At 40.2% G+C, this 25,954-nt stretch overlaps 1 protein-coding gene across 1 annotated transcript in view; it reads left to right on the top strand.

Moving 5' to 3' along the window:
• The first annotated feature begins 1,113 nt into the window (after positions 1 to 1,113).
• Positions 1,114 to 25,954, top strand: part of LOC124139625 (urea-proton symporter DUR3-like) — a 58,604-nt gene continuing 33,763 nt past the window's right edge. Inside the window, exon 1 of the mRNA XM_046506853.2 lies at positions 1,114 to 2,123. Coding sequence (XP_046362809.1) covers positions 1,990 to 2,123 — 134 coding nt within the window. The 5' untranslated portion in view covers positions 1,114 to 1,989. The remainder of the gene's footprint in view (positions 2,124 to 25,954) is intronic.

The raw sequence follows: 25,954 nt of genomic DNA, 5'->3' as shown, positions 1-25,954 counted from the left end.
TGTCCAGATTGTTCATCTAATGTATCACAATGGTCATCAAAACTAATACCTGGTCCGATGACACATACGTATATTGCAAAGACAGATATTCAACGCCATCAAGTGTTGTCTTACCGGTAAGCGGACCATAGGAGTGAGTGAGTATGATTTTACGCCGCTTTTAGCAATATTCCAGCAATAGCACGGCGGGGGACACCAGAAATGGGCTTCACACATTGTACCCATGTCTTCGGCGTGACGAGCGAACGCTTTAACCACTAGGCTACGTACCCCACCGCCCCGCTGACCATAGGAGCAAACGTCACTATAAATCTGATTCACAATATAAACTTCGAGACCCATGTGTTCTCAATCAATGTTAAATTTCATAAGGTTACAATGGTGTTTCGTGCCAATGTTAACCTACGTTGAAACACCGCGAGGAGCGTCCTTTCTACAAGATGACGAATGCTAAACTTACTCAGAAAATATTATAAATATCCTAATGCATTTTTTAATTTCAATATTTGATGATTTCCTGTACCACTACAGAAGAAGCAAATGTTTAAGAGGATCACGAATGTAATTCTATATCAATGAACATCACAAACCATCATTAGTCTTCAACGTATGTGACAATAAAAATTAATTATTTAGCTCTTAATGAAAATGCAGTACAAGGTTAAATGTGGTTTAAGGTATCGCTTAGTGCATTCTTGTATTGTAGAATCACAAGAGGAGCTATGCCGGGGGGTGTATAGAACTAAAGGTGGAAAGGGAACCAGTAATATTGCCAACTGCTATCCAACAGCACAAGTTCCTCGTCCCAGCGGGGAGTGTGTTTTTCACAAGCAAATCGTTTGTTGCCATCACAAGAGAGCGTTCTCTCTACCACCGCCCCGCGAGTTCGTCCTGGTCGACGTGAATATAAGAGAAACAGTATCTCTAGATTAGAGTCCTCTTACTCTGCTTGTTATAAATCGAGACTGTGATGTAAAACTTCCCTTTTTCCTTGTAGAACATATCGTTCTAGCAAGCCTTTCTCTCGTAGTTCAGAATGCCACGGGAATAATTAGTATGGGAATTGATTGGCCCGCGCGACAGTGAATGAATTAAGAATTGATTGGTGTAATGCTACAACAGTGGCGACAAGGCGAGCGGGTGTCGTTTTGGAGGACAGAGGGGCGGAACGGAACATCACTCACCAGGAACTCTGCCATTAACGCAACATCAAACAGACCGCCGGGTTCCACTGACCACTGTCCAGCGTGCATCAGGTGTCAGTTCTCTCCGAAATGATGGGACTCTGTTAATTGACTTGTCAGCAGTGTTGTTAACCGTCTGAACAAAGACTACCACTGAGAAACAAGTGCTCGTCATTATCAACGAAGGATATACCCTTAACGCAAGAGTGTCGTATTAGAAGAGTGGGGCCAATTCACAGTTCTATGTGAAACTGTAAATGGATGATTCACCGATACGACTTTCTCTGGGAGTAGGGCATGAACGTTCGGATCATATGATACGCTCAAGGGACGTTCTGATACCTGTACCCGATCCGAAGCCAAAGTGTCATGTTCGACCTATGTGATTGCCGTTAACCTAGATAGATGCACGTCTAAGTTCAATAGCACAACAGTAAATCCGACAGGAGTCCTACATTACAACCTTCGATTTTACGCTTGAACTTTCAGAAAGACCACTTCATGCACAGAAGAGTGTTCTGAAAATTTTATTATTTTTTTTCCATTCGTGCAACATGTTGTAAAAATGACTTGATCAACTGTTTAGCAGTCTGAATGCATAGAAGTGGATTAAATCTGGCTTGAAGCGAGTGTGAGTAGACATAAAATCCCGCATAACTAGCAAGAAAGAAACGGCCAATGAACGAAGCCTTTGACGGTATCTCGCCGAAAGCTAAGACTGTGAACTAGTTGCTGGAAGACCATCTCCAAGGTCCAACTTCCTTAACTGATTACGGAGAACTGGTCGTACGAGCAAGTGCAGAGAATGGCTCACGTTGATCTACGAGTACTTATCAAACTTTTAGGTATTCTGCTCATTTTACCTTTAGCTACCGCAGCAGGTAACGCCACGGAAAAAGCGTGCCCAGTCAAGTTGAAGGAAACTGTTAAATCGGAAGGGTGAGTTTTTTTCAACTTTTAACTTTTTCACTCATGCTGTTCAAGTTACTCGTAATGTCTGTTGTTTTTTACTCGTTTTTTTGTGAAATAAGAAGTTTATCAGTGTTATGCATATGTTTACTTTGTTGCGTGGCTTTGATGTTTTCAAACCCGAGCATGAGGTATTCGGTAGCCCTGTGGTAAACATTTCTCAGGTCTATCGCAATTCAACTCTGACTCATTTCTTTACGAAACAACGAATTCATTGTCTCATAGCTGTCAAAATAATGACGTCAATTTTCGGCTTGCGTGACCTTTCATGTCAGAAATGTTTTAACAAGATTTTTTCCCCTGAAATTAGGTCAGAGGAAACTCGCAAATAAACGACTTGAAAACTAGAATTTATAAAATATATACAGCATAGTTAATATAAAACCCTTTTCGACAGTAAATCGGAAACTAGATTTCCACTTTTTTCACATTATCTATAATGAGAGCATTTGATAGCATAAATGAATGGTGTCCCGTTACAATTCTATCAGCCATTCAGATAGCATAGCGCCTGGATCCACGTGCAGGACATAGCGTGGGGACGGGAAGGCCAAGACAGGTTGATAGTCTCCAGTCAAGAGACTAAGATAGTCATCACAAATTACCAGGACTTTGCCCATTACCCATGAAGACGGACACGTGAAATGTAACCGAAAAGCGATAAACGTTAAATGATGGGAGATCTTTCTTCGCTCTGTTAACGGGAGGTTTTGCCTCTAATTTAATCACTTGGCAATTTACAAGCAACGACTCTATTAAACAGTCAATAAAGGCTGCACTGTACGCTGGCTACCTTTTTAAGAAAGCATAACAAATAAAATAGAAACTTCGATTATTATTTTACTCCTTCAATAATGAGCAAATTTCATAAAGTAGTTTTTTGTCCTAGTTTAGGGTCGTTACTTAAAGTGAATGTAGTAGTGAAGCTAGTTGAGGCTAAAGATAAAGATTCGATTCAGGGTTAATGACTGAAGTGGTACGTTTAGTGATCGTATAATGAGCTGTCGCTGCAGTTTCATACTCTGATTAGAACAAGTCAGAGGCGGCCATCGTTCGTTTAGCTTGTAGCAGGGAGGTTGTTTTAAGGTGTACAAAGGGGAGAATGCCGGTGTGTTGGATTACGAGGAGTTTAATGGTAGACAGACAAACTAAATTTAGAGATATTGTTAATAACGGTCAATGAAAGAAATGGTATATTTTTTCAGTGATCCATTATATTCTTTCCTATTTTGCCTTTAACGTCCAATATAATCTGTTTCGGCAGATAATGAGACTGGATATTCTCTGGTGACGACTACCGGTATTTATTATTCATGCAAGGGTGGTATATAATCTTTACTTCCAGCATATGTTTAAGTGAAGCAGTTGATTACTTCATGACCGCGCAGAATCCAATCTTACAATTTCATTAAGCATAATCTTTGTTGTAATTCTCGGGTCTGTGTTTTATCTGACAGCATATATGAAAATTTACTCGCATCATCTTCCATATTATCAGTTACAACTGTGCACATCAGGTATATGGTCTGTTAGAAAGAAGAAAACTCACGTGGGTAGCCTAGTGGTGACAATGTTCGCCTGTCTTGCCGAAGACTCGAGTTTGAATCCCCATTACATTACCTGAAATATAATTCTAAATAAAAGAACAATCGTAGCGATACATGCTATATAGATGCGGTATACGAAAACCCCACTAAATAAAGGTGTTCCGTCAGTGGACAAGGATTCAAGCATTGTCACATATATTTACAGTGAAAACCCGTTAACTCGAAGTTCAATATCTCGATATATCGTTCAGGACCATGTATCTGTAAAACCCTTACAGGATCGTAATCGGCACTGTTGTAACGTCCATACTCTTTTGTCTCGTACTACGGATAACTCGAAGCGTATTCAATGGTTGCGATGGCGCTCTCACACTTGGGATATTACATACTTTTTCCAAAGGCTAATATCTGTGCGTTACAACCGAGAGAGCGTGTGGCTTGATTTACAGCATTTCTGTGTACATACATTAGCGTGAACACACGCATATGTGATTACATATGTAATGAAGCGCGACACACGAGTGTTCCGCCACCGTTTTACCAGGAGAAAACATATCACGATATCTTCAATGCAGTATCCACGCCCGCCATACCGAAAAACTATTACATCTCAGCGCTGCAATACCATCCCCTTAAGAGCAGTTTGCTGTAAGATGTAACTTGTTCATTGTCATTTTTATGGCAACTGGGAGTCGCGTGTTCGACCTATCCGGCGAAATACGGTGCTTCGGAGCAATTCCAATGTGTTTCCTTATTTCCAAAGTTTCTTTAAGCAATTTTATTCCGTTTCCATGACAGCTGCTGAAAATCACCTGTGTACTTTTAAACTTATCCTTATCTTACAAAAAGGCACGCCTGCGAAGCCGGACACTGTTAAATTATTTTTTAATTGTACGACTGTCGCATCGCTAAAGCATGGATTGCACACGGAATCTATGCATTATGAAGACACAGCTATAAACTAACCCATCGCATGGGTAAACGATACCACCAATTAAACAAAATCTTGTTCACCCAGAAACTTTATTTGTGGACATTTCTAGCATCGAGTATACACTTCTCAACTTTTAAAATAAGATAACAATCAGATATTTAAATATACATTTGACATTATGAGAATCATTTGTGTGTATCATAAAAATATATTAAATACCCCTATCAAAAGAGTAGTATGTATGTAAGCTGTGTCATTATTTATTATTTTTTATCAAAATAATTACTTGAATACTTTTGTTTAATGTAAAACGCCAATACAGGAGAAAAGTCAGTTTAGATTATCCGCCGAAACAGATTCAATGTAGCTTAAAGGGCAAAAAAGCAGTGAAAATTATATGAATGTACACTGAAAATCAGGAGTGACTCCAGGAGTTCGCGACAGAGGTGTCCACACAGGGAAGGTGGTGTTAGTGTTGATACTGCAAGTGTAACACCAATGCGCCTTAGAACCACACTTTAAGGCAAATAAAAGATTTTTTTACGTTCCTGAATACTACGGGTATGGATTTACAGAGATTCGTCCATGTTGGTGACACAGATACGTATTTGAAACTCTGTCGGTTTGACCTTTCAGTTTAATGGCTCTCAATGCCGTAATCCCGTCTGCAGCATCCTTGTCAAGGAAAGAGTGGGGATGCTTCAAAGGCTGGCACAGTGTTTAGATAATTCCGGTTTGACTGAATTGGATTACAATGTCAAACGTCTTCTTTGTTCTCTTTTGTCAGGATATGTTTTGTCAAGAACTTTCAAAGTAGAAATGTACACATTGCCATAAACACATTGGGGGATGATCATGTGATTCGACCTCAGCAAATAACATATATTTGCAGAACATTTGATTTAGTGAAGCGAGAAAATGTATTTTTGTGCAACAACAAAAACATCCCTTAAACCCTTGTGCCTTTCATACTCAGGAGACCCGTGAAGATCCGGGGTAGAATAGGTCGTCAGCAACCCATGCTTGCCGTAAAAGGCGACCATGCTTGTCGTAAGAGGCGACTAACGGGATCGGGTGGTCAGGCTCGCTGACTTGGTTGATGCATGTCATCGCATCCCAATTGTGTAGATCGATGCTCATGATGTCAATCACTAGATTGTCTGATCCAGACTCGATTATTTACAGAGTGTCGTGATATAGCTGGAATACTGCTGAGTGCGACGTTAAACAACAAACAAATCATACTCATGTTCCTGAATGATCTTTGAAACCTCATTTTGTAAAAACAAAACTGTCATAGTAACACGATGCTTTCTCTGACGTCTGAAATTCGTGGAAAATATCATGGTGTGTCTATCTGCTCACGTTAAACCTTGAAATTGAATATTTTCGATCATTTCATTTCTTGTTTCGTTTAAAACCGTTAAAGTTGTACTTCAAATTCGATGTATATAAAGTAAGTATACAATGTATAGTAAAATGCATGAGTGGCATCCCGATGCCGTATGGTGTAGATACTGTGTCATGTGACACAAAGTATATAATTAATTTGATATAAAACGTCAACGCCAGAGAATAACCAGTCTCGATTATCCGTCGATACAGAATCCACTTGGCTTGAATGAAAAATTGCATTGAAAATAATATTAATGAATCACTGAAAATCAGTGATGACACCAGTGTTAAGCCACTTTCACTACTCCGCTGGTCTCGAACTCCAAATAGCTCGACATATTTCCCTCGATCTGAAAAAAATCGACTTGATGCGATTTCAAGTTAATGAAAACTGCCACCATGTCGTCTAACTATAACACTATACAGAACGACACAGTTGCAATGACACCATCCTGAGGCGTATATCAGGAAATCCAAGTCTGGAGTCTCATTCTCGTTGTCGTCCACGTAGTCTCCTTATTGCTACTCTACACAACCATTCTACAGAATCAACCTAAATATATGGCCATAACAGCCCAACAATGGCACAACAGAACTTTGTTCCACGGCACTGATGCAGAAGCAGTGGACTCGTCAGGGCTATTACTCTGCCTGCAATTGTTGACATTACATCCAGCGAAGGTATAAATACTGTGGACTAACGAGTAATTTGTCCGGAGTGTCACAGTGGTCGTTGCCAAAATGACCTGAAGGGACACTAGTGACAGCTGATATTTAAAATGTCCGTGCATTTAGATAGCACCTTCAGTTTGTCCTCCAGACGATAATAGGAAGCCATTTCCGTTACTGTTACAACCGATTCCCAAGATAGCAATGCATTTCTCAATCGGATTGCAAGCATACGCCATCATTGTCCTCGTGAAGTTGTGGTGGTCTTTTCTGCCGTTTCATTCCACCTTAAAAGTGTCACGTTTGCTCCCTAAAACTCTTCTTTGTGTTCTCAGCTGGCAATCAACCCAGAACATACCACAGTTACAAATAGCTGTTGTAGCAGCAAGTACTGCTATATGTCTCACTGAAAACGCTATACCTCGGTTTATATGTCGCAACATTATTAATTAACTATTAAATTATCATATAGTAAGGTGAGGTGATATATTGGGTTTAACGTCGCGTCCAAGATTATTGCACTTAATACTTGTGTGTGTTTATGTGGCTGCTTGTACTAATCCGGACTGATGCCGATTTATAGTGCTAGCTCACTGAGATACCATGTCGCAGTTTAACATGAATACCCCACTCAGACACAGTATACTGACTCCGAGCCGGTTAGTCCTTGTTTTAGCCCATTTACGCCGAGCGCCAGACAGGGTAACAACAAGTACCATCTTTTAATGTCTTTTGTTATGACGCGACCGGGGATCGAACCCCGGACCTTCCGCTCTCCGGGCGGACGCTCTACCACTAGACCACGGAGGCGGTCACATATAGTCAGACCTTTTTCTAAATCAATGTCCTCCAGTTTATGTTTCGATTTCTAGAAGAAGCTAATTTTGTTAAGATGATAGGAAAGAATCCATTTTGAATGGTAACAATCCATCTGTATCCAAAATATCTACAACTAAACAAAATCTGTTGTAGATGTTTTAGATACAGATGAATTGATATGATCCATATGATAAAAAGTACAATAAAAAAAGTTCACAAAATTTCATCGTCACTTTTCTATTCAACTGAAACAGGGGGCACGGATGGCCCAGTCGTCTAAGGCGCCGCAATTCGCTGTGCAGAGTTGCGTCCCTTGGACACGCCAGAAACCTATGATTGTGGTTTCGAATCCCGGTTCACCCCGATTATGTTGCAAGGTCTGCCAACACTATACCCGTGCTCGTGGGTTTCATCGAAGTGGTAAACGTTTAAGACCTGCATCACTTCGGGCTTTCCTCCCACATTAAGCTGACACGCCGTGATATAACTGGAATACTGTTAAAAGCGGCGTTAAACCCAACTCACTCACTCTACTGAACCAAATTCAAGGAATATGGAACAGCGTATAAATTCGTGCAGTTCTTTTCCTTTCATGCATTCGACCCACGAATCCAACAATTAGAAAAGAGGGGTTCATTCCAATTTAATCTACATATCAAATAGGCCTCTATTCTTCTTCAAAACATTTTTCAGTCCGCAACAATTAAAGCCTGTGAAATACGCGTAATAAAAATGTACAATATTAATGAACAGCAATGGGCACGCCAAACCTGTCTGCAGACAATGTGTTGGGTCGCTGGCCTATGGTACAGGTGTTGCGTGAGACCTGACCAAGGACACAGGAACCACCAAGGTGCCAATCGGAAGAGATGAATAGTTTATGACAGTCATTCTGTTTAAGTGACACCTACCTGGTTTAATTCCATGTTGTTTCAGGAACAATAATCACTGTACAATTTATTTCGTAATTAAGTCATAAAGATTTGGCATTATCTGGTGTAGCATCTTATCATGGTGCTGTTCAAATGCTTAGCGTCATTGTATATTAACAGCCGTGGCTTTGCATTCGTGACACATTTTAAATTTTTTTAAATAAATCTTTTTTTATTATATTGTAGAGACTTTATTTCTTGTATTGCTGTCGACATAGTTATATTTTTAACATTATTATCTGTAAACCGTATTCTTACAACCAGCCTCGAGGCAGATCGAGTTGGGGTTGGTTACAACGGAGAGGAGAAAGGCGTGTTGTGGATGGGGGTGAGGTGGAGTTAAAATACTTTTCGCTCTTTATGCGATAACATAATTTTTTAATAACTGTACAGTGAAGTAGGTTTTGGTTATTGCAAAGAAGCCAAAGCGTATATATGTATGATAATTTCAGTCATTGGTACGATACTGGATTACCAAGTGCTCAATGTATTTCAAGATATTAAATAGTACATATCTTGAAATATCAAAATATATATCAATATGATGAGATATTCGAGCAATAATACTTTGAAACGTACTAGGATATAAGGAGTAATAATTACAGGCAAGTATCCTATGATATCATGTCACTTTGTCCATCAACTTTAGGGCGGATAGGTAGCCTAGTGGTTAAAGCGTTCGGTCGGGAAGCCTTGTGGTTAAAGCGTTCGCGCGTCACGCCGAAGACATGGGCTCGATTCCCGACATGGGTACAATGCCTGAGGCCCATTTCTGGTGGCGGTCGGGTAGCCTAGTGGTTAAACCGTTCGCTCGTCACGCCGAAGACATGGGTACAATACGTGAAGCCCATTTCTGGTGTCTCCCGCCATGATATTGCTGGAATATTGCTTAAAGCGGCGTAAAACCACACTCACTCACTCACTCCATCAACTTTAGATTCTGGTCACCATAATGAAATAGTACCGCTAGAAAGAGCTGCCAGTGAAATAAGCGTGGTCGTAAATAATTTGCCCTTAAATGAAATCCATGCCCAAGGGAACATCTCAAAACAAGATATTCTACATATCTGATTAACAATTCGTGGATGATTTGGCAACCGATGACCTAAACGAATGTTGCGTGACTTAAACGCATCGCCGGATGCACTGTTTCTACCATACCTTTCTGGCCATTCTCCGTGACGTGATCATCACCGTGGTTACATATGAGGGCACTGCATGCAACCACCCGGTGTGATGTTGGATCATCGTTTTCATATTTAATGGACAAATTGTAAACTTGAATCTCTAGAATTTTGACGTAACTGCCGGGTAAGAGAAAGTATACACCCATGTTTGATGTGGCTGAAAATGAAACGAGCAGGAAATGGTTATTCGGTTGTGAATGACCTGGGCACATTATGATTGACATCATGAGCATCGATCCACGCAATTGGGATACGATGACATGCATCAACCAAGTCAGCGAGCCTGACCACCCGATCCCGTTAGTCGCCTCCTACGACAAGCATAGTCGCCTTTTACTGCAAGCATTGGTTGCTGAAGACCTATTCTACCCCAGATCTTCACAGGTTAGCGACGTTTTAATGTAGGTCCTATGCAAACTATGCTTATGGTGACAGCCGAATAAATGGATCGGGAGGTCAGGCTAGGTGGTTTGGATTACCACTTTGGTGAAACCCACGTGCACGGGTATGGTGCTGGCAAACCTAGAAACATTGTTAACCGGTGAAGATCTGGGTTAGAATAGGTCTTCCAACCTAATTTTGCCGTAAGAGGCAACTATGCTTGTCGTAAAAGGCGACTAACGGGATCGGGCGGTCAAGTTCGTTGACTTTGTTGATGCATGTCATCGTATCTCAATTGCGTGGATCGATGCTCATGATGTCAATCACTGGCTTGTCTGATCCAGACTCTTAGACTATTAACAAAGTGCAGTCATATAGATGGAATATTGACGAATGCGGCATGGGGGTTATATAAGTGGGTCGAGTTGCCTCAGAGTCGTCTTCATAAAGTGTCTGTGTTTGTCGACACCACGTTGGCTCTTTTCCATTAGGGGAATATACATGATTAATGCTGGTGTTAATTTAACACATATATGTTACGGCCACATTGCATTGAGGACTTGAAACAATTAATTCAAAACACACAATGGTTTCAAACACACCTGTCTATAGAAACAGCCATCGTGCTTGTTGGTTTCACCAAATTGTTGATCATCCAAGACCTGCATCATATCAGGCTTTCCTCCCACATTACATGCCGTGATGTAACTGGAATGATGTTCAAAGCAGCATGAAACTCACTCACTCACTCGATTCATCATCCCGGCTGTTGAGTATGGATGCCGTCGGGCTCCAGGAGGAAAGACAATAGACATCAATCCGATCTTCATATGGTTTTATTCTCTAAATAAAGCAACAAAACCCTTTTCATGTCCTATAGAAATATCTGCATAAAGCAGAGTCGATTGTACAATTCCGACTATATCATGAGCCTGTGTTTATAAATCACTATCTAATAGTAATGATGCCAGGTGTTCGCGAAAAGGTGAGCGCATCCTGTCACAAACACATGCAAAGGCAAGTCAATTGTTCACCTAAAAAAACATGGGAACATATGGTACCAGCCAAAATAGGGAATTGCATCGGACATCATTTTGGTCACTGATGCGTCAAATTTGGAAATGTCCTCCACGTGTCTACCATGAAACGTTTTGAAAGCTTTACTGAGGCCTTGCATGTTGTAATGTCATTGGTTTGTCTAACCATAATACTCGTGATGTACCAAACACTGGAAATGGGGCGGTCGGATAGCCTAGTGGTTAAAGCGTTCGCTCGTCACGCCGAAGACCCGGGTTCGATTCCCGACATCGGTGCCGACACCCATTTCTGGTGTCCGCCGTGACATGCTGGAATATTGCTAAAGCGGCGTAAATCCATACTCACTCACTTACACTGGAAATAAACAACCTCCTCAGATCATTCAATCATACCCCAATAAGAGAAATAATCTTTCAAATTCATCAAATAAATTGATACATGCACTTTTGGATTAGAACAAAAAACACTCAGTCAAAAGAGTTTTACGACATCTGGACTTGGTGCCCTGTCGATAGAATTATTCCTTAAATGACTTTTTCTTTTCCGAAAGCTGCTTTCATTAAAAGCTGTATAGACTTAGCTTGCGGGTAATCAGGAGTGTGTCTGAAATATGGAATTTCGTCTTCCATGGGAATGAGACATTGGAAATTTCAATGGTATCTCAATTCTTGGTCACGTGTTGAACCGTGCTTCTGCTTGTAACACAACTGATTACACAGATTTGTGATCACTGCTACAACGTTAACATAGATTAACTCTTTGTTAACTCGAATCGATTCTGTTTTGTCGTCCTTTAAGCATGTTCATTTTTGACTATTCTGCAAAACTATTACCGAAAATCTTATGAGTCAGTGAGCTGCGTTTCACTCCGCTTGGAAAAGTGTTCCAGTTATAACACAGCGTGTCAGCTTAATGTGGGAGGAAAGCCTGAAGTGATGCTGGTCTTAGACGTTTACCACTTTAGCAAAACCCACGAGCAAGGGTATAGTGATGACAAACCTAGAAACATCGGGGACGAACCGGGATTCAAACCCTTGATCATAGGCTCCTGGCGTGCCCAAGGGACGCAACTCTGCGCAACGGATTGCGGCGCGTCAGATGGCTGGGCCATCCGTGCCCCCCAAAGAACGTATGAAGAAAAGAACACAAAATTTTGTTCATTTTCACGACAGCTGGGAAACGAATACACCACTTCTACTGATTCTTGTGTACAAACCACACCATTTCCAATCAAAGTATATTTTTTATTCGTCACCGGACACTTGCCTTTTCCAAAGGTTCGTTTACGTCGTACACAAAATGCTTTTTAGATTATAATTGATGCAACAGTTAAATTGCAACTAATGATTTGGGGCTGCGATCTTTTAAATCTAGTTGGATGTTGTTATAGTTGAGCCCTATCGGCATTTCCCCATTACACGGAAACGACACCAGCGCTTCTTTCTTGCCGACGGGGTCCTTCTTGGTAGACAACTGTTGGTCATTTATCAATACAATGACACGAAACTTGTAAGGTAATACTCCCCTAACAACTGCTACCTCTGCATCTCATAGACCAGTAGTCCCGAGTTGAATGTTCTCGGGGTTAAGCAATCACTATCTCCCTGAAATAAACAATCACCAGCTCCCCAAAAAATGTTTTCACCGCAAGAAAATGTGTTGATTCGCAATGCACGGAAGACAGGGAGAACTATTTATCTGAATCGTATGTGTGGTTTATTGATGGCGACAGACTTTCGCTGTGGATGTTGTGTTAAACGAAAGAATGCCGGTAAGTAAATAGTCTCATGGCCTTTGTACATTATTATCTGTTTATCTTTGTCAGGTATGAAAATATTACCATATTGCCTAAAAAGAGTAACTGTCAGTAATTTCCCTTCGTAAATATTAATTTTAAAAAGTTACATAAAAGTGTCAGGATAATTATCATCCGTATTTTTTAAAATAATTTATTTGAATAGAATTGATATGAGATTGCATGTTATAACATCATGGTTCTAGGTATTAGAATTGTAAAGGGAACGCATTTGGCCCAGGCGTCTAAGGCGCAGCCATTCAGTGATTTAATATCATTATCTCGGGTTCGAATCCCAGAATCGCCCTGATTATGATCCTTGGTTTGTCAACACCATCCCCGTACCAGGAGGTAAACGCCAACGACTAGAGTAAGTATGGTTTTATGCCGCCTTTAGGAATATTCCAGCAATATCACGGCGGTGGATACCAGAAATGTTCCCATGCGGGGAATCGAACCCGGTCTTCGGCGTGACGAGCGAACGCTTTAACCACTCCGCCAACCCTTAACAACCTGTCACTTTGGCCTACCTCCCACGTGTTGAGTATCGGCAAGGCAATTCCACAACCTGGTTTATATGTTTCGATTCTCCAAGTCATTTTTTGTCTGCTCTAATATCGCCATAGTGTACCAAAACACAGGGAGTGAACGACCTCCACTACCTCTTTCAGCAATAATCACAACCAAACCCCATTATACATCAAGTAAAAGTTGCTCTTCCGTTTGAATCCAGAACAAATGCAAGTCTGTCGGGAATCTTTTGCATCCATGGGGGATGTTATTAGTCAGCAACTGAATACCGGGATGAATGCAGGCTGGTGCAGAGAAGCAGAGCAAATACACAAGTGTCAAGAAAAATATTTTCTTACCATTTGCTTTTGTTGGTTGTTGGGTTGTTGTTTAACGCCGCACTCAGCAGTATTCCAGCTATATGACGGCGGTCTGTAAATAATCGAGTCTGGGCCAGACAATCCAGTGGTTAATATCATGAGCATCAATCCACGCAATTGGGATCGATGACATGCATCAACCAAGTCAGCGAGCCTGACCAACCGATCCCGTTAGTCGCCTCTTACGACAAGCATAGTCACCTTTTACGGCAAGCATGGGTTGCTGAAGACCCATTCCATCACGGAATCTTCACGGGTCTCTTACCAATTGCAATCACGGTATCACCATCAAAGGTTAGCTGGTTACGTCATTCCAAAAACTGTTTTATCGGCATTCTAGAAGTTGGTGAGTAAGTAAGAGATACGTACAACTTTATGGATAGCAACCTCTGGTTTCGGCATATAGCGACGTTTCCATGTAGATTCTTACACCGTTATCAAGCTGGAGTTATGTCTTACAGTCCAGAAACGTTATGGTTGTGGTTCACAGATATTTACTAAAAAGAACACGTAGCTTTTCAACATAATGCGCAATGCTTCCCATACTATGACCATTACATGGTTTTCACACCTAACACTTACTTATTAAATAAAAATTGCGCGAGTTGCGGTTGCTACCCTTAGAGCAGGGTATTGTTATTCTTGTCGCGAACACCTGGCGTATTCACTGTGATAGTTTCACATGACGATCCGGGGTAAAATAGGTATCAGCAACCCATGCTTGGCGTAAAAAGCGGATATGCTTGTCGTAAGAGGCTACTAACGGGGTCCGTTGGTCAGGCTCGCTGACTTGGTTGATGCATGTCATCGTATCCCAGTTGCGTGGATCGATGCTCATGATGTCAATCACTGGATTGTCTGGTCCAGACTCGATTCTATACAGACCGCCGTCTTATAGCTGGACTATTGCTGAGTGAGGCGTTAAACAACAAACCAAATAAACATGTAATTTCATCACTAGTTTGCCTTTTACACCTGTGGATTTCGGCAGATATCCGTGTCTGAATATTATCTGTCCTTTGGAATTTGACAACAAATTTGATGGCGAAAGATTCAGCCCCAATTAAAGCATCAGATCACAAATCTGTGTCACACTAATTTGTTTCAAATGAAAAACTAGCCACATCGACAAAGTATCCAAAGGAAAAAGGTATGTCATTTTCGCCTCTGGTGTACAATGTTATAAACCATGATGCAATGTTGAAGACAGCATTAACCGACATCTTCACAATTACTCATTTTACGTTCTACAACGTTTTTTAAACACGTTCTCATAACATGGTCAGATCCTTCTACAGACTCTCTGTACTTTATATGTTGTTATATGTTGTCGTTAAGTGTTGGGTAGATTGCATTGATGTTTTAGGGTGCACTAGTTTCCTCTGCCGGAAATGAAAACCTAGTACAGATGGTAAATGAAGGAAATATTAGCAACAGCGTCGATAACAACCACAGACATTAAACCCAGATTGTTCGGAATTAGTGTCATCCGCACAAGAGCTCTCTGGAAACGGGATGGCTACTAGGGTTAAGCTTCTTGTTTTATACGTCTTTTCCAGTGTAATAGGTCACACGTTCTTTTCTATATGGATGGTCGATATTGTCTTCAGTCGAAGCTTTCTATAAAGTGAGTGAGTTGGGTTTAACGCCGCTTTTGCAATATTCCAGTTATATCTCGGAATGTGAGCTTAATGCGGAAGGAAAGCCCGCGTGAGTGAGTGAGTTGTGTTTAACGCCGCTTTTAACAGTATGCCAGTTATATCACGGCGTGTCAGCTTAATGTGGGAGAAAAGCCTGAAGTGATGCAGGTCTCAAACGGTTACCACTTCGGTGAAACCCACTAGCACGGGTATGGTGCTGACAAACCTAGATCGGGGCGAATCGGGATTCGAACCCACAATCATAGGTTTCTTGCGTGCCCAAGGGACGCAACTTCGCACAGCGAATCGCAGCGCCTTAGACGACTGGGCCACCCGTGCCCCCAGGAAAGCCCGAAGTTATACAGGTGTTAGACGTTTACCATTTGTGAAACCCATCCTGACATCCTAGAAACAATCGGGGCGAACTGGGATTTATAGATCATAAGTTTCTGGTGTGCCCAAGGGACGCGACTCTGCATAGAAAATTGAGGCATTTAGACGAATTGGCTCTCGTGCTACCAGTTTTTTTTAGAACATAAGGCTTGTATAAACTTAAGAGTGGCATGTCCTTTCTGATGCTAGACTGCTTTCTTATGCAAATGTGTACGTGAAGGTAGTTTTTCGTTGTACGATCAGACAATCCAGTGATTGATTGCATGAGAAACAGGCGATGCCATCTGGGAACCATGGTTGAGTGTTGTTTTACGCCGCTTTAAGCAGTATTTCCGAAACATCATAGAGGGGGCCTCCAATAAATGGCTTCACGCATCTTCCCCATGTAGGGATTCGAATGTTTTATCCCACCACACTCTGCAGAGTTGCGTCCCTTAGGCACGCCAGAAACCTATATTTGTGGGTTCGAATCCCGGTTCGCCCCGATTATGTTTCTAGGTTGTTAGCACCATACCCGTGCTCGTGGGTTTCACCGAAGTGGTAAATGTCTTAGATCTGCATCATTTCGGGCTTTCCTCCCACATTTAGCTGACACGCCGTGAAATAACTGGAATACCAGACTCACTCACTCACTCACTCACTCACTCACTCACTCACCACACTCTGGTTACGGTGGCACACCATTGTACCCATTACGATACCCATTATGACACAACATGGTGGTTTTGTAACCAGGGCATGCCTACACTCAACATGAATAAACACGTTTGAAATGCGATCAATGATGGGCATCAGTCCTGCGTTGTATCGACACCAGAAACGATAGGTTGATTATCGCTAAGATTATGGCTCCGATCGGTCACGACGGGGGACACCAGAAATGGCACTCACACATTGTACCCATGTGGAGAATCGAACCCTTTAACTACTTTATTCCCCACCGCCCTTCGGTAATGTGAGGGGGGCACGGGTGGCCCAGTCGTCTAAGGCGCCGCGATTCGCTGTGCAGAGTTGCGTCCCTTGGGCACGCCAGAAACCTATGATTGTGGGTTCGAATCCCGGTTCGCCCCGATTATGTTTCTAGGTTTGTCAGCACCATACCCGGGCTCGTGGGTTTCACCGAAGTGGTAAACGTCTGAGACCTGCATCACTTCGGGCTTTCCTCCCACATTAAGCTGACACGCCGCGATGTGACTGGAATACTGTTAAAAGCGGCGTTAAAAACCCAACTCACTCACTCACTCGGTAATGTGAAGGGAGGACGACTCAGATAAGGTATGGCAAGCTGTCTTAAATCAACTTTTAGTTCAGCTTTATCATCAACCATGAGCTATAATGTAATCTGCTTTATCCCAAACCCTGTCACCATGACAACCAGGAAAATGTTAAAAACGAAGCCCAATTTAATTGCAATCACCTATGGAAACTTTCAAGTGAAATATTTCCATCTGGCCAGGTGAGTTAACATAACTACCACTTACTTTTTCAAAACTTTAATCAATTTCTTATTATCATCCCACCTCCTCAAGCCAGACATAACTTCATTTGAAACCGAGTTAATCACACGTGATCATAACTTCAATAATTCCCATATTAAATCAGGATTTCAAGATTGAGCCAAAGAAGATGACAGCTATCTGACAACGACCAATTTTATTACACACAGAAATGTATATGTTAGCATTATGTTGGATATAAAGTGATAATATCGCTCACCCTAAAGTGTAGAAACTGGCATCGCCGACGTCAATGTGTAGGCATAGTGTCACAGAGGCTATCTAGAGACGAATAAATGTCATTACCCAGAGAACTGTGTATATTTAGCCTCCAAGAGAACGCCATGGCATACATTCCGGCTCTCTGAGACCCTAGGAAGTGCCTTTTTACCTCTTTGGATTCATGCGGTTCTTACAAGAAAGTGTTGTTGAAAATAACACAAAGCAAAGAATAGAGACGATTGCTCTATTTGATTAAAGACTGTTTGACAAAAACGAAGTAATTTCCTCGTAGTTTGAATGCTAACGAGCTTTACCCTCTTATCTACATAAACCTGTTGCCGTCCCCATTCCATAAAGTATCCATCGTTGACAAATAAAGTCGTAGAGACTCCCTTTGAAGATTTATTCACCGATTTGAAATTCAATACGTTAATAACCAATTATAGTGATAGGCTTTTAAATCACAAAGAGGGCTATAACTTTGGCAATCGGAACTGATTTGCCATCGCCGGTCCGCTCGACCCCTGAGCTACGGCTTATCGAAACTGGGCACATGGTCGCATTGCGGATGTTGACCCACCAATAACGTTTAGACCCTTACGATGGCGCTAGGCGACGTCACTCACGAAACCAACAAGAGGTGCGGAAGGTTTATAATAGGCTCAGAATGGTTGTAGTACCTCGTAGACGCACTCCAAAGCGCCAGCGGCTTTGCCAGAAGATAAACCCCTCTCACCTTCAACAAATTAATTTGTGATAACTTTGTCACCTAATTTGGGACGCTGCCATCTTTGGAAATTGAACGCTGTGTCTTCAGAAGCCCAGCTTTGTGGGTGTCATAACTTAATATGATTGTTTGGCGATATAATGTTCCTTATTATAACTGTGCGTCTTATTCATGCCTGGCTAATAGGGATATTCCAGCTTCACAAATAGAGGCACGCATCATTATCGGAACCGTGTAACGTCGAGTGGTTTTTGAAGCACATGGGTTTAGCTGCTCGCAATGAGATTTCAAAGCGAAATTGGGCATTGTTTAAAGTTTAGTCAAATCAAAGTGGCCTTAGTCTTTCAATATTGTTGCACTACAATTGATTTTACATGACATGGTGTAAACATATTTTTTCTTAACGATCAAATGTGATTTATTTTTATTTTTTACCCAAGAGGCAGCCACATTTATTGTTATTAAGTACCTTTTTTCATCATGTTGAGCATTTGCTCTGTGGGAGGTGTCATGTGCTTTATTGTCTAGCTGTGAAATTGTTTCTTGACAAGACATTTTGTCAGTAGAAACTCATTTATCTTTAGCGTGCGTTTTGCTTAGGGCGTATTAACACACCATCAGCTCGAAAAACGTTATCATGGCGTTAATTGTCTCATTTCATCTGACTTAGCACAAATTACTTGTAAAAGTGGCGTTATCCAATTAAGGGTAATCATTGATGCGTTTTCTGTTGTATTTATGTGTAAATGACATTAACGTATTCCTATCTAAAGTTAATGATGCAAATAGTTCGTTGACTATCATCTGACTATCTATAAGCGCTTCAAAAGACCTTCTACAAAAACAGCTTGGGTCAAAGTGTATGATGCATGTGTTTAATATCTGACTCTATTAAGGAAATGTCTGAGGACCATCTACAATAACAGCTTTGGTCAAAGTGCATGATGCATGTGTTTAAAATCTGATCTATTAAGGAAATGTCTGAGGACCATCTACAATAACAGCTTTGGTCAAAGTGCATGATGCATGTGTTTGATATCTGATCTATTAAGGAAATGTCTGAGGACCATCTACAATAACAGCTTTGGTCAAAGTGCATGATGCATGTGTTTGATATCTGATCTATTAAGGAAATGGCTGAGGACCATCTACAATAACAGCTTTGGTCAAAGTGCATGATGCATGTGTTTGATATCTGATCTATTAAGGAAATGTCTGAGGACCATCTACAATAACAGCTTTGGTCAAAGTGCATGATGCATGTGTTTGATATCTGATCTATTAAGGAAATGTCTGAGGACCATCTACAATAACAGCTTGGGTCAAAGTGTATGATACATGTGTTTAATATCTGACTCTATTAAGGAAATGTCTGAGGACCATCTACAATAACAGCTTGGGTCAAAGTGCATGATGCATGTGTTTAATATCTGACTCTATTAAGGAAATGTCTGAGGACCATCTACAATAACAGCTTGGGTCAAAGTGCATGATGCATGTGTTTAATATCTGACTCTATTAAGGAAATGTCTGAGGACCATCTACAATAACAGCTTGGGTCAAAGTGTATGATGCATGTGTTTAATATCTGACTCTATTAAGGAAATGTCTGAGGACCATCTACAATAACAGCTTGGGTCAAAGTGTATGATGCAATTGTTTAAATCCTATTCGCTATAACTGAAGGTCTATGACTATATGCAATACAGTCGTCGGTGAAAAGGTTTTGATGCAATTGTTTTATATGTGACGCTATTAAGGAAAGGCATAAAGACCATCTACAATTCCAGCCATGGTCAAATTGTATGATGCAATTGTTTAATATCTGACGCTATTAAGGAAAGGTCTAAAGACCCTTTACAATACCAGCATGGTTCAAAAGTGTATGATGCATTTGTCTATTGTCTGACTGGCTATTGGGGATGTTCTTAACACTACCTACAATAAAAGATTAGGTCAAAGGTTATGATGCAATTGTTCAATAGACTTTTATATGCAATATAATAACAAGGTATCATAAAAACCGGTGGATACCTTCCAAGTATATGATATAGCTGTGAACAAGATTATGCGACTTTCAAATATCTTAAGATAGTAATACTGACTTAATTCAACATTCGCTGGAATTCAAAGTTATGGTTCTAGGAATGTAAAAACATTTAAAATTGAAATGAACTTTTATTATGACATAGTTCTATTTTCATAATAACTACCTGTAGCAAATCAATCCTCACTTTATGACATTGCATAAAACGATTTGACATTTTCTTTACAAAAATAATATCATATTTTGTGTCAGTTAAATATAAATTATTTCGATTAACTTTAATGCAGCAAAGGTTATATAATAAGGAAGTAAAAGGAAAGCAGTAATCGCAGTGCATCTATGCATCTTTTAAATGTGAATTTTAAGGAGATTCCTATAATTTTTACGAAGAATAAATTCCATCATGGAAAATTTTCTAATCTATCATCTGAATAAATACATGCAGAAAACCTCCGTGGTCTTGTGGTAGAGCGTCCGCCCGGAGAGCGGAAGGTACAGGGTTCGATCCCGGGCCGCGTCATACAAAAAGACGTTAAAAGATTGTACTTGTTGTTACCCTGTCTGGCGCTCGGCATTAAGGGGCTAAAACAAGGACTGGTCGGCTCGGAGTCAGTATACTGTGTCTGAGTGGGGTATTCATGTTAAACTGCGGCATGGTATCTCAGTGAGCTAGCACTATAAATCGGCATCAGTCCGGACTAGTACAAGCAGCCACACACACACATACACGTGCATGCATGTCGCTATATAAGTGCAATAATCTTGGACGCGACGTTAAACCCAATTCCACCACCACATGCAGAAAACTAAAAAAATCAATAAGATCTTAACATCAGCATAAATCATAAATATAAGCATGCTTTATCATCTTCAAATGAGAAAGTACTGATATTGCGTTTAAAACTGACTTTTTCTCGCTACAAAACAGATTAAAACCTTTAAATAGCTATCCGCCTACTGTAGGACAGTGGCGCGACGTTTTGTACAAACAGACCGAGGTTGTTCATGAAAGCTTGTCGAACGAAATTGAATACAAACTGGGTTATGTGGTTGATTAGTCAATATAGACAAACACTGAGGCATGTGATTTCACTGTTAAACTCGGGGTGATGGAAAAGCTAACTCAAACAGCGGAAAATGCAGAACTTGTTCAATTTAACTCTTGACAGTCGTTTTTTAGGCTTCTGCATTTTTTGCTCCCGTGTTAAACAAACGTGTCTGGGCTTCTTAACTTCCTTTCCGTTTCACATAAAAATACAGTTCAGTTGTTTGGTTAACTACTTTTTTCTCTATCTGATATTTGCAGCGGTATAAAGGTGCGTGTAATATATTTAAACAGACGTGTTGGTGCTGTGTGTACTGAACAATTACCGTTAGTGATGAAGTATGTTATTCAATGTCAACTTGAGATTGTAAAAAACGTTTTTTGATAGGTATAAATCAAAACCAAGCTTCTATGGGTTATAGGCCAAACATTTTAGACATTGGGTCGGATAGATGTAAAACATAATTTCGATGGTGTAACTTGGCCTATATTGGTTAATGCTGAAGGTAAACGTTGTTTAGACTACGTATGAGGTCATGCAAACATTGTTATACTATTTAGACAGGGTATCATTTTACGCTGAAACTATGACAACATTTAAAATATAGAAACATTTATTCCACAACTGAAACTCTATTTAGACAAGCCATCAGTTTGCGCTGAAATGTTAAAACGTATTGACAGGAAAAAGAAAGGATACACCCATGTTTGATGGTGCTAAACTGAACAAACAAGAAATTATTTTTTCGATGGTGATGTATTTGATACAGGTACCAAATGCGTTTTTGGACCTTTTGTTGTAATGTTTCAGTGACTGTTATGTATATATTCAAGCTGCAATGTGACACAGTTTAGACAAAGTTTTATTTTATACTAACTGTGACGCTATTCCGACAAAGTATTTTTTTTTTACCAAAATGTGACATTATGTAGACAAAAAATATATTCTAAAATGTAATACGTTTTAGAGAAGATATTAGTTTATGTTCCAACAATTTGCAATCCTATTACCAGTTCTTCAAAACCTGCACTACCACCAATGATGAGTATTAGTTTATACTTTAACGTCGTTTTTATAAATTACCAGTTTAGCTCATACTTCACAGACGGAGCATAGTTCATTCTGAGACTGTGTAACTATTTATACGGAACTGTCGCGGCAATCAATCAATAACCATTTTCTAAGGTTTTCACTTTATCAAATATTTGATCACGTAATTTTCACTGCGTCGTTTAAACACTCGACGGCCGGCTCTCTTCAAATGACGGTTGTGTTCCTTCCTGTGAGAGCGAGTCTGCAGGACCTTACAAGAAGCCTCAACAGGACAGCGTTGCACGTAACCACTGATGTGGCGTTCTCGCCGACCTCTCTCAAGTGCCGCCATCATACGGACAATGGCAGGCAAGTGAATTACCCGCAGTTTGACAGGGCAAAGCTAACGCGTATTTAAAGCTTCATTTAGTCTACTGGTGACAGCGGTACCACGGGAACGACGCTAAAACATGCCAACAAAAGAATTGTCAAATTTGTTTCTGAAATGGCCCTTTTCCGTTGGAGTTATTTTAGCGTTAATTCTCAATCACCGCGAGATGTTGTTAACGTCAGATCTTGAGTAACAAGAGCGTTAAAGCAGTTAATCAAACCAAGACTGCACAGTTACCACCAGATGACAGGAAAAGGCAAGACCATTCCACAACTAACAGTGGCAGGATTTCCGATAATGGGTCGAACACAGCCAGTTGAGTTTATAGGAGCAAATCGGATAGCAAAGGTCTTAACCGGATCGAAAAGGACGACCGCAATTTTTGATTCAGTGCTATCTTAAAATTCAAGCATTATTTGAAATTGACAAATGATTGTCACATGTATCGGCCTCTTTGATGTTAATGCCATCCGCCACACCAGGGATATGACCAGGGGACAAGATCCTCATTTAAATATAGCCATCAACGCCAGCCAATTTCACTACTGCCGTGGGGATTCTCACATATTGTGTTTCACCGATAGGAAAATTAATTTAATTGGATCTGATATTATTCTAAAATTGCCCTTTTCAGACGGTACACAAAATCGATTGTATCACACCTGTAAAAAGTCAATGATACGAGCGGTAGAGAGAAGAATTAGATGCGCGTTTCTTAGCCTGCTTTGTACTATGACTTGATTGTCCCATACAGCTACACCGAACAGTGTTCCCCCGGACTATTTATAATGAAATAAAACAGAACTAAACACAGACGTTTGCCTTGAACATATTCATGAAGCCTTGATTGCTTTGGTGTTTAAGAGGGAGATTGCGTCGTCAATGAAACAGGCGAACTCCTTTTCAAATTTATCCTTTTGATAATACAGATTTAGTTGATGTGAGAAGTGTGCGTTCAGAGGCTGTCATTTCGTCCGATTTTTACGTAATTGATACTTCTAACGGCAGTTTGACATTTTAAATCCCATTTGACATTGATGAAGTAAATTAATATATTGGCCTCACATAGACAGCTGACGGCGGAATGTATTTAACTCTTATCGTGACATGCACATGTTTACACTGTCGTCCATTGTGCTTCACTAGACTGCAATCGCACAATGACGGGTAAAATAAGTGTTTTAATAACATTAACCTTCGCAGCGTAATACTAACAATCGCGGTGCATTTATATAGATTGATAGGACACCGCACAATTTTAACAATGAGGGATAACTGTTGTCATGCAATACCATCCATATAGAACAGTTATGACAATTAAAACTAAATTATGTTTAATATGATGCCTTAATATATTATATTATATGTTGATACTGACTATTAACTATTAATATAATTATATTATATGTTGATACTGACTATATTAATATATAGTCTTCTTTTTGCAAGGACACGCAATGAACCAAGTCACCAGGCCTGAACACCCTATTTACATTCATTCTATTGATGTATCACAATGTCGTCGTGTTGTAGGCGTTGATCTAATAAACTGACGGGGGAAATAAAGTATTGACCCATGTTTGATGTGGCTAAAAATGAAACATACAAGAACTTGCTGCTGTTGGATTTGATAGGGGTATGATTGTGGTATTTCATCCCTAATTTTGCAATGATTAAGCAACTGTTTTCAGCCTAGGAACGTTTCGATAAATGTGTTTAAGTTTTTGGTCAAATCTTCTTTGCCCTGCAGTTTATATTGCTTTTAAATGACACACTAGCGACAAGTACAGTACGCTTTGTTATACAAGTACAGCAAACTACGTTTATAACGAACACGTTTATAACGAACTGACGGATATAACGAACTGTGTTTTTGGTCACCGCCATTTTGTGTATAAATGCCTTATGCTTATAACGAACTTCGGTTATTACGAACTAAACTTAGTGGTCCCTTTGAGTTCGTTATAACCGTAATTTACTGTACATTGCATCTTAATAACACAATGTAATAGTCGTATTGAAGTTATTATTATCCTAGTAGATTGCCTTCTACCCATAGTATAGCTGCGTATTTAGATATGCTGCGTATTTGCGTAATATACGCATTAAATAAAGTGAAATACGCAGACAAAACCCTAGGGTATTAAATACGCAACAAAAACTATAAAAACGGAATCGAAATAAAACATGGGTATATTACAACTGTCAGATAAACTATTGCGTATCAGCCGATCGCGAGTTCATTTACTGACAGTTACATTCAGTAAAATAGGGGTAAACTACTATTCATTTGGTTTTAAAGTATTTACAGGGAATGTTACGAAACAGGTTTTCAAGTTGAAATACCTAAATTGAAAGAAACGTGGAATAAAATTGAATACGCACTAAGAATTGTGGATACTCAATAAAGAACAAAATCATGGGTAAAATACCCAAATAAACGAAAGCTTATCCAGAGCTTTGCAAAAGCACAATTATGACACTTGTTTGACGCTACTGAGCATGGAGACTAGCCAATAAGTTATATTTTTACCGGACCCGTGAAGATCCGAGGTAGAATAGGACTTCAGCAACCCATGCTTTGTCGTAAGAGGCGACTAACGGGATCGGGTGGTCAGGCTCGCTGACATGGTTGAAGCATGTCATCGTATCCTAATTGCGTGGATCGATGCTCATGATGTAAATCACTGGAGTGTCTGGTCCAGATGCGATTATTTACACACCGCCGTCATATAGCTGGAATAATGGGGAATTCGGCGTTAAACAACAAACAAACAAACACAATATTTGTCCCGAGTAATGGCAACGTAGGCTTTGAACAGAATGCCTCATTGACAGTGTTAAAGTACCGTTATTTACGAGTTTGGGTCGTGTCCACCCATGCCGATCATGTAAGGACCGACGTTATTTTCATTATACACCAGACAGACCTCTGGGAGGGGGATTCCAATTTATTATGGTTTTACAATTCGATTAATGAGTTATGTTTAAACTAGATAAGTTTAAATAATGTCAAAACACTGTGTTTACTGGTGTGTACCTCAACAGGAGACCTAACAGTAATCCTTTAAATTGAATCTTGGACTGTAAAGTGGATTGAATAAAGGTTGAATACATTTGCGAGGTGACTCTGCGGTAACGCATAACGCTATGTAATGCTGACGGTACAGCGGCCAATATGTAGGTATGTGGATAACGATGTCTGTGAAATGTCCTGGGG

This window comes from Haliotis rufescens, unplaced genomic scaffold (genome assembly GCF_023055435.1).
Source record: "Haliotis rufescens isolate VD_foot unplaced genomic scaffold, xgHalRufe1.0.p SCAF_7, whole genome shotgun sequence".
In the NCBI taxonomy this organism is placed as follows: domain Eukaryota; kingdom Metazoa; phylum Mollusca; class Gastropoda; order Lepetellida; family Haliotidae; genus Haliotis; species Haliotis rufescens.
This window is presented reverse-complemented; position numbering and strand designations above follow the sequence as displayed.